Genomic DNA, 9,388 nt, shown 5'->3' with positions numbered 1-9,388 from the left:
CACCATCTGTGGAGGGAAATGGACCGTCAACATTTCGGGCCGAGACCCTCCCTCTGGACCGAGAGTGGACGGGAAATAGTCAGAGAAAAGAGGTGAGGGGTGGGGATGCGGCAAGAGCCGGGGTGTGAGAGGTGGATCCAGGTGAGGGGGGAGGTGGGAAGGTGGAAATAGTGACAGGGGTGGGAGGTGAGTGGTTGGGGCAACACGGGGCTGAAGAATATGGAAATTCCATAGAGGATTAACAAAGAGGTTAGAGAGTATTTGTTATAGAGAGTGCAATGAAGATTCACCTGAATGATCCCTGGTGTGGTGGGGTCATCATATGAAGAAAGATCAAATGTGATAACCCTTTCATTTAGAGTATCGAGGACTGAGAGGTGAACATTGACATGCACAACTTCATTACCGGTTGAACTAGGGATCCCAGTCTCTGAAACAGGGGGTGAACTGCCCGGGACTGAGATGAGGGGAATTGTTTCCACTCTGAGGGTGGTGAATGTCTGTAAATCCCCACCACAGGGGGCGATTATTCTACCTAGAGATTCTACATCTTCCAACCCTTTACAACCTCGTTATAATGAGTTTATTTAATATTTTACCAAAAGAGCCACACAGCCCTACTACCGGCTCGTTATTTCAAGAAACATATAAGTATCTGGGAAACGAGAGGACCTGCAGATGCCAGAAATGGAGAGAACGACACATAAAGTGCTGGAGGAGCTCAGCATGTCAAACAGCATCTATGGATGGGAATCAACATTCCTGGCCAAGACTCTTCTTTATGACTCGATACCCACGTATCTGGAATATCAACAAGCAAAGACAATAGAAAGTAGTGTGAAATCCATAAAACCTTTGACAAAATTTAGTTCATGGCTTCAAAAAAACCTGCCAAACAGAGCTCAATAGGAAACAAATACAACAAAGGCAATAAACACTTGCATCAATACCGAGATTGACTTTTTTAATGAAAATATCTTGGTCCCATTTCAATCAGTAAAATTTACAAAGACAAATAAGAACTGAAGAGACTTTAGAAAAGTCTATTTACACGAAGTCCCACTTAGATTAACGACTACCTTGGACACAAGGAGGAACAGGAATAACACACATGAAAAAAAAATCACACAACAGTCAGATAAAACCTAAATATATATTTTCATCAAAAATAAACAGGATTCAGCACTCCATGTGTGTATATGCAATCGTGATAAGAAATACAGACCAGAAAACTTAAATGAGAGGCCAACTCAGAACAATAAGTCATCACTCTGGAAGAAAACATTAACCAGTGGAATGAGTATGACCCTCCATGGGAGACATCCCAACGATCTGAGCAGACTAGATGGTGTGAAGGAAGCATCGAGCACCTGACTGAGAGTTGGAGATCCCTTCCCAGAATCAGCGGGGTTCCTTGCAGAAATACAGGACAAGGTGTTTAAGAAAAAGAAAAAAATCTGAAATACATGGAATTCAAGCAAGCAAGACACTAAATGCAGAAAATGCCAAGAGACACCAGACACAATCCAACACATTCCAGGATCCTACAGCAGTTTAACTCAGTCTGATTACTTATGCAGGTACAATCAAGTGGAAAATGTCATTCACCAAAATCTTGCTTTAAAATACAAATGGATGAATGACCACGGTAACTTCATTAAGGCACTATAAATTCAAGCCTGATTCAGTTAAGGACATAATCTCACAATTTATATGATAATTAATACATTATTAGAGATAGGATCATCTCAAATAACCATTCAGATATAATATTACAGGATAAACAAGCAAGAATAACTCCCTCAATAGGTATAACCATTCTCAACACACACATGTGCCTCGACCAATGGGGCCTCTCACCACAGGCATTGTTCATCAGTCAGATAACAAAATTATTTTGTCTGCCAATTAACGTCCAAGTGTTGCTACTCTGTCATTCGTTGCCATGCCCCACTGTTGATTCCTTTCTCCTCATCATACGTTCTTACCAGAACCATCGTCCAGAGTCCCAAACTCTGCCCTGTGCAGACCCGCCTCTGGTTTCTGACCCTGCTCCTTTGAACATCCTACTTATGGTTTCCCATTCCAATTTAAGTCTTTAGAGGACAGTGGTGTTTCCAACAACCCTTTAGAAGCAGCGAAAATGAGTCATAATGTGGAAATAAGTTGTGATTAAGGAGGTTAACGAACAATGTCATTCTTCATCAGCCCAGAGATTAGAACTGCAGTCATCTCGACTTTTTCAGTCTGCAGAGAATTCAAGGGAAACAACAGGGGAGGATTTAAATGGACTGATGTGGAACAGATTCACTGGCCGGGTTCAGCAGGCCTGAGTACACCAGTTGTGTTATAAATTCACTAAGCACCAAAGACAGAGTTTATAATAGAACTGGTTTATTTGTCACAGATGCAGAATATTAAACTCCAGCCCCATTAAAGGTGAATGTGCAGCAGAAGAAACACCTCCCATGCCCAGTGACCAGGGTGCAGAACTGGGTGTGGTGAGCAGCAGCAATAATTGCAGATTTCAGCAGCAATAGTCGCTCTCGAAATTGCATTCAGCAACGGTGATGGACAAATATCCAGCATGCAGCTCATTGAAACTATCTCCCCAGTTTGAACCTGGTAGTGTGTCACAAGTGTAACACACTGTAAGGTTTCACTGCTGAGGTAATGGCTTCCCTGCAGCAGCAATGTTTAGGTTACGACTAGAGATAACAGGGTTTTGGAGTGTGGGACTATCCAATGAGAGAAATGTTCTTTCTTGTGAGTCTGGAAGAGAGATTTTCATGGCCTTTTGCTGGGGAGAGATGAGAAGACGTGAATGGAGAGACTGGGCCCTTTTTCTTTTTTTTTGTTTTCTTTACTAACCCTCTGGTCAAAGTAAGAATTATAAATCTTAATAGTTTAATCACATATTATGTACAATTTGTTACTTCAGGTGTCACACAGACGCAAACCAATAAAACTACCAGCAACAATTAAACACACTTGGAGTCTAGTTTTGCAGTTAACAAACAAAATTTTATTGGTAACTACTAATAATAGTGAACTTAAACCAGATAATCCAAGGGTTAGCAATGTTATGCATATATAGGTGTGAATACAGGTTTCCCCCGGTATCTAAAGCTAGAGTGTTACTATGAAACCATTTGTAAGCCGAAATGTCATGAAGTGAAGAAGCAATTACCATTAATCTAAATGGGAAAAGATTTTGGATGTTCCCAGACCCAAAGAAAACCCACCAAATCATACCAAATAGCACATAAAACCTAAAATAACACTAACCTATAGTAAAAGTAGGAATGATAAAGTAGAAATATTGTATGTACGGTGTAGTTTCACTGAAAATCGGGAAGATAGTGAACTGAAATCGATTTGGAGAGAAAAAAAATCGGCACGTGCACGCATGCGTACACAACTGCCGCACAAGGCTTCACGGTCACCCTAGTCTTTCTCGGGGTAAACTCACGTATAAAGCAGGCATCATCTTTATCGTAAAAGTGAAAATCCTCTTTGGTTAGCAAAAACAGGTACTAATTTAGGTCTTTCGTAACAGTGAGCTGTCGTAAAGCGAACGTCCGAAAAACGGGAGCCACCTGTATATAAAATCCAAAACCAAGGTGGTAAACGACATTGTCTTACAATGATGTGGTAGATTCAATTTAGTTCACAAGATGGGGGGGAGGGGGGATAATAGACTTCTCTGTAAGAAGTCGCTTGCTTGTTCTGTGTTGGTAAAGGATCATTCTGACCTTGCTTAACCACACAGAACATAAACATTAGCTGGTCACCATAGCAACCCAGCACTTCTGCAGAAATCCAACAGCGTGTCCAAGGTCAGTCTCGGTTCTCTTTGCACTTTAAAGAGACAGTCCACAGAGAGTATGAACCCCAAGGGCAGATTACACAGGGGACACATCGCTCAGTATCCACCCAAACGAGATTCTTCAGTTTGGCCAGACTGGGGGCTATAACCCCCTCTGTTAAGCTGCCAGCACAACTGGAAGCTACATAACTTTAGATGACTGAGTGAATTGCTTCCTACATTCACAGCAGATGAACGGCCTCTCCCCAGTGTGAACTCAATGATGCACACTGGTTGTTTTGGCTGAGAGAATTTCTTCCCAAAGTCCAAGCATATTGGTCTCTACCCAGTGTGAAGGCGCTGGTGTGCCTTTAGGATGGATGACTGAGTGAATCCCTTCCCACATTCTGAGCAAGTGAACGGCTTCTCCCCAGTGTGAACTCGCCGATGTACCAGTAAGGTGGATGACTTAGTGAATCCCTTCCCACATTCTGAGCAGGTGAAAGGCCACTCCCCAGTGTGAACTTGCTGGTGTGCCAGTAGTTGGGATGACCGAGTGAATCCCTTCCCACACTCTGAGCAAGTGAACGGCCTCTCCCCAGTGTGAACTTGCTGATGTACCTTCAGTTGGGATGATGAAGTGAAACCCTTCCCACAGACTGAGCAAGTGAACGGCCTCTCACCAGTGTGAACTCGCTGATGTATCTGCAGATGGGATGATCGAGTGAATCCCTTCCCACAGTCTGAGCAGGTGAATGGTCTCTCACCAGTGTGAACTCGCTGATGTATCTTCAGTTGGGATAACGAAGGGAATCCCTTCCCACAGTCTGAGCAGGTGATTGGCCACTTTCCGGTATGAACTCGCTGATGTATCTTCAGATGGGATGACGAAGCAAATCCCTTCCCGCAGTCCGAGCAGGTGATTGGCCACTCGCCGGTGTGAACTCCCTGGTGTGCCTTCAGTTGAGATAACTGAGAGTATCCTTTCCCACAGTCCGAGCAGGTGAACGGCCTCTCCCCAGTGTGAACTCGCTGATGTACCTTCAGATGGGATGATGAAATGAATCCCTTCCCACAGTCTGAGCAGGTGAATGGCCTCTCCCCAGTGTGAACTCGCTGATGTATCTTCAGATGGGATGATGAAGTGAATCCTATCCCACAGTCCGAGCAGGTTATTGGCCACTCTCCAGTGTGAACTCGCTGATGTACCTTCAGTTGAGATGACTGAGCGAATCCCTTCCCACAGTTTGAGCAGGTGAATGGCCTCTCCCTGGTGTGAACTCGCTGATGTACCTGAAGTTGAGGTAACTCAGTGAATCCCTTTCCGCAGTCTGAGCAGGTGAACGGCCACTCTCCGGTGTGAACTGACCGGTGTTTCAGTAACTTATATGATGAAATGAATCCCATCCCGCAGTCCAAGCAGGTGAATGGCCTCTCCCCAGTGTGAACTTGCTGATGTTCCTTCAGTTGAGATGACTGAGCGAATCCCTTCCCACAGTCTGAGCAGGTGAATGGCCTCTCCCCAGTGTGAACTCGCTGATGTACCTTCAGTTGAGATGTCTGAGCGAATCCCTTCCCACAGTCTGAGCAGGTGAATGGCCTCTCCCCGGTGTGAACTGACTGGTGTCTCAGTAACTTATATGTGGAAGTGAATCCTTTCCCACAGTCCGAGCAGGTGAACGGCCTCTCCCCGGTGTGAACTCGCTGGTGAGCCATTAGGACAGATGACCGAGTCAATCCTTCTCCACAAATTCCTCAGATGACCAGCCTCTGCCCAGTGTGAACTGACTGGTGTGTCCGCAGGTGGGAAGACCAACTGAATCCCTTCTCACTCACAGAACAGGTGAATGGCCTTGCCCAGTGTGAACTTGCTGATGTACCTTCAGTTGAGATGACCGAGTGAATCCATTCCCACTGTCTGAGCAGATGAATGGGCTCCCCCCATGTAAACTAATAGGCATGTCAGTTGGTCAGATGATTGAGTGAATCCCTACCTACCGTCTGAGCAGGAAGGATGATCGAGTGAATCTCTTGCTCCACTTCTTAAATATCTGGACAGAGATAGCAAAACTAGCGTGTTGTGTTCGAGATTCCCGTAGGCAAATTCCTTGTCATTTTTAACCTGTAAAAAGATTTACAAAATCCATCAATGGGTGTAGGACAACATTTCAGATGAGATTCCTTGAGTTGTCAAGGTGTGAGCTGGCATCACACTGTTTCAGTGAAGTTTAACCCAAGTTGGAGAGAGAAATCACCTTTAACTGGGCACAGTGCTGGTATCTGGAATGACCATCAATTCCCTGATGCTCTTCCTGTCTCTTTAAGAATGCCGTCTCCAATCTGTGACCTGGCTCAGTTTGACTCTCTCCGTTGGTATTGTTCCCTGTTCCCACTGAGCTGCATGGGTTCCTGGCCCCAAAGTAACTGAAACACTCTCACACAAATAGCCTGCAATCCGTTCTATGCACCCACAACTCTCAGTGTAAATAAAGTTACCCCTGACATCCCCTCCATATCAACTTTCAAGCACCTTGAAACTATGCTCCCTCACATTAGCCATTTCAGCCCTGGGGTAAAAACCTCTAGCTATCCACACGATCAGTGTCCCTCATCATCCTATACATCTGAAAAAAGGCTCTAAACATAAACAAAGATATTATACATATCTTTGAGGATTTGTTGGGAATAGACAACGTTATGACAGTATAGATAGGGTACAGGTAAGCAGCTTTTTCCACTGAGGATGGGTGCGATGACAACCATAGATCATGGGTAAGCGGGGAAGTGAAAATTTAATGGGAACATTTGGAAAAGCTCTTTACTGAAATGGTCGTGAGAGCGTGCAGTGAGATGCCAGCACAAGTGGTGAATATGAGTTCGGTTTCACCATTTAAAAGAAGTTTGGATGGGAGCCTGGATGGTAGGGGTATGGCGGGCGATGGTCCCGGTGCAGTTAGTTGCATTAGACAGTTTAAATGTTTGTTTGGCATTGAATGGATTGGGCAAATAGCCTGTTTCCGTACTGAACTTCTCCATGTTTCTGTGACAGAAGCTGGCTAAACTTGCTTGGAAGGGAAAGATAGGAGTGACAACAGAGCAACAATGGCTGGAGTTTCTGGGAGCAATTCAGGAGCTGAGTGATCGATACATCCCAAAGAAGTGGAAGCATTGTAAAGGCAGGAAGACACAACCGTGGCTGAAATGAGAAGCCAAAGCCAACATAAAAGCCAAAGAGAGGGCAAACAAAAGAGCAAAAACTATTGGAAGCTTTTAGAAACCAACAGAAGACGACTAAAAATAAGTCCGATGAGCTCGGGGGTGGAATTATGATACTGTTGTCATTAATGAGTCTTGGTAGCACCCAACAGTCTGAGGCATTTAGAGGAACAAAATATCGGGGGCCTCAATATCTCTTGAAAACCAAGGCTCCCTGCACCAGTTACCTTTCAGCATACGAACTCTACACTCTCAAAAATGTCACTTCTGAAGGCCTCCCACTTACCAAGTACTCCTTTGCCAGAAAACGGCCTATCCCAAACCACACTTGTCAGGTCCTTTTGACACCATCAAAACTGACCTTTTATCCCCTCTGTTCTGTTCCCCTAACTAACGAATCCCCTATCACCCGTTTGACTTTCCTCTGCCAGGTAATCCCTCCATCCCCAACAGTTTCTAAAGCGGCCCACCTGGCTGTTGTGTGGGATGGCAACAAGAGTACTCTGCGATGGCTATTTAACTTCATTCCCCTTCACGTCTCTCACCTAGTTTCCTGTCTCCTGCACCTTAGGTGTAACTCACCTCTCTTCATGTCATATCTATCACCCCCTCCAACTGCTGGATGATCCACAATTCATCCGTTTTCAGCTCCAACTCCTCAAAGTGCAGCTGGGTGCACATCTTGTAGGTGAGGGTGTCAGGGACACTGGAGTTCTCCCCACCAATGTCCCCTCTAATTTGTAATCACCAGTGTGCACAGAAATCTTGTACTGTGCATTCTTTTACCCAGTGACGACATGTGCACTGCGAATTTTATATAGAGAGGTATTCATTTTAACAGCCAGCAAATCACTGTCTGTAAGAACTGTGATCTCCTCTGGGCTCGATTCAGTTCATCTGCCCTCTCACACCATGTCACAGGCCTGTAAAGGGTAATGAAGGATTTTCTCTCCAGTGCTTTTGCACTTTGTCCATAAGTGGTTTGCTTGCTAAATTATGCTTTAAAAAGTCAGATTTCCAAATAGCACTCCAATTCTTCCCTCTTGTAAACTCTCCAACAACTTTTGCATCACCACAATACACACAGGTATCACCAGTTTCTGTATTGTACATAAATATTTCCCCTGAAGTCTCCCCCAATGACTGACGGTGTTGAACTCAGTGAATGAAATCCCAATGAATATGAAGGGAAGGGCAGTAGTCTGTCTCACTGGAGTCTGGCACATTTGATGTGAAAGCTACTTGTTGCCCAGGGCAAAGGTGTTTGATATCATTATCTTCCAGAGAGAATGGTACAAAACATGTCGTCACGGGTTGAAAAGTCCAGAACAAGAGGAGGTGGAACAAGCAACACACACAAAATGCTGGAGGAACTCAGCAGGCCGGGCAGCATCTATGGAAAAGAGTACTAATGCTGAGTTCCTCCGGCATTTTGTGTGTGTTGCTTGGATTTCCAGCATCTGCAGATTTTCTCCTGTCAGTGATCGGAGGTAGAACAAAGGCGAATTTCTCAACTGGTGATGTAAAAGATTTTGTTCCCTTTCTCCCGAGTTCCTAATCCTTGCATTTAGATAGCTGGAGCTCAGCTCTGTCTGAGAGATCCATCGGTTCCCATTCACTCAGCGGCCGGAAGCTCCCCGGGGCCCGTGTACGGATCGTGAGGCTGAGAGAGAGGGAAGAGAGCAGGACTGTCCCGGGATTGCGGACTGTGATGTCCGGATTTCACAGGAATCGTTCTGAAGTCGGGTTTCAGAGAAAAACACGGAGAATCACTCTTACCTCCATCCGACATTTTCAAGGCCTTCAGTGTACTATGCGCATGCGTGACACTCGGGGACGTCCTCAGCCTGACGCCTGCGCATTTCATCGGTGCCTCAACGACGGCGAAATTTTTAACTCATGGCCCTATGGGTAATCACGGTGCCATTAAAGATTTGTGCAGGTACCGGTTCAAGGTCCATACCTTATTTTTTCGTGTGCATCGAAAAATCTGCAGCTGTTTTACCGCAGAAAGCGGCTCCCATAAGCAATATACTCAATATCAATGCCTATCGAATGCCAAAGTAAAATGCAGTTATAAAACACAGGAAATTCTGCAGTTGCTTGGAATACAGAGACGCACACACACAAATACTGGAGGAACTCTGCAGTTCAAGCAGCAACTAAGTAGAGGAGTGCACAGGCTAGGCATGCTAAAAGGGCTCGGTGTAAACGTTGTCTTTTTATTCCTCTTCACCATTGCTGTCTGTTGATTTCCACCAGTATTTTGCAGAAATTAACCACCTTTTTTTTTCGATCAACCAATTTCCAAATGCTTCTAATCTTTCTTCTGTAGCCACATCCAGCTGGTCTGATTCCTCCTCC

General features: G+C 44.9%; 1 protein-coding gene across 2 annotated transcripts; it reads right to left on the bottom strand.

Annotated features, from left to right (window-relative positions):
* Nucleotides 1-950: 950 nt before the first annotated feature.
* Nucleotides 951-8,898, bottom strand: LOC132388014 (zinc finger protein 229-like). Of its 2 annotated transcripts, none has more exons than XM_059960348.1 (2): nucleotides 8,804-8,898; nucleotides 951-5,930 (listed from the first exon to the last, which is right to left on the bottom strand). In XM_059960348.1, exon 2 carries the CDS (start codon nucleotides 5,522-5,524, stop codon nucleotides 4,151-4,153), a length of 1,374 nt encoding a protein of 457 aa, XP_059816331.1. In that variant the 5' UTR covers nucleotides 5,525-5,930; nucleotides 8,804-8,898; the 3' UTR covers nucleotides 951-4,150. The 2 variants fall into 2 exon arrangements, with proteins under 2 accessions (XP_059816331.1, XP_059816333.1); XM_059960350.1 differs by lacking the exon at nucleotides 8,804-8,898 and adding an exon at nucleotides 7,607-8,440.
* Nucleotides 8,899-9,388: the final 490 nt, after the last annotated feature.

The sequence above is a fragment of the Hypanus sabinus genome, unplaced genomic scaffold, assembly GCF_030144855.1.
Source record: "Hypanus sabinus isolate sHypSab1 unplaced genomic scaffold, sHypSab1.hap1 scaffold_249, whole genome shotgun sequence".
Lineage (NCBI taxonomy): Eukaryota > Metazoa > Chordata > Chondrichthyes > Myliobatiformes > Dasyatidae > Hypanus > Hypanus sabinus.
The sequence above is the reverse complement of the archived record's forward strand: the minus strand, read 5'-3'. Positions and strand labels throughout refer to the sequence as shown.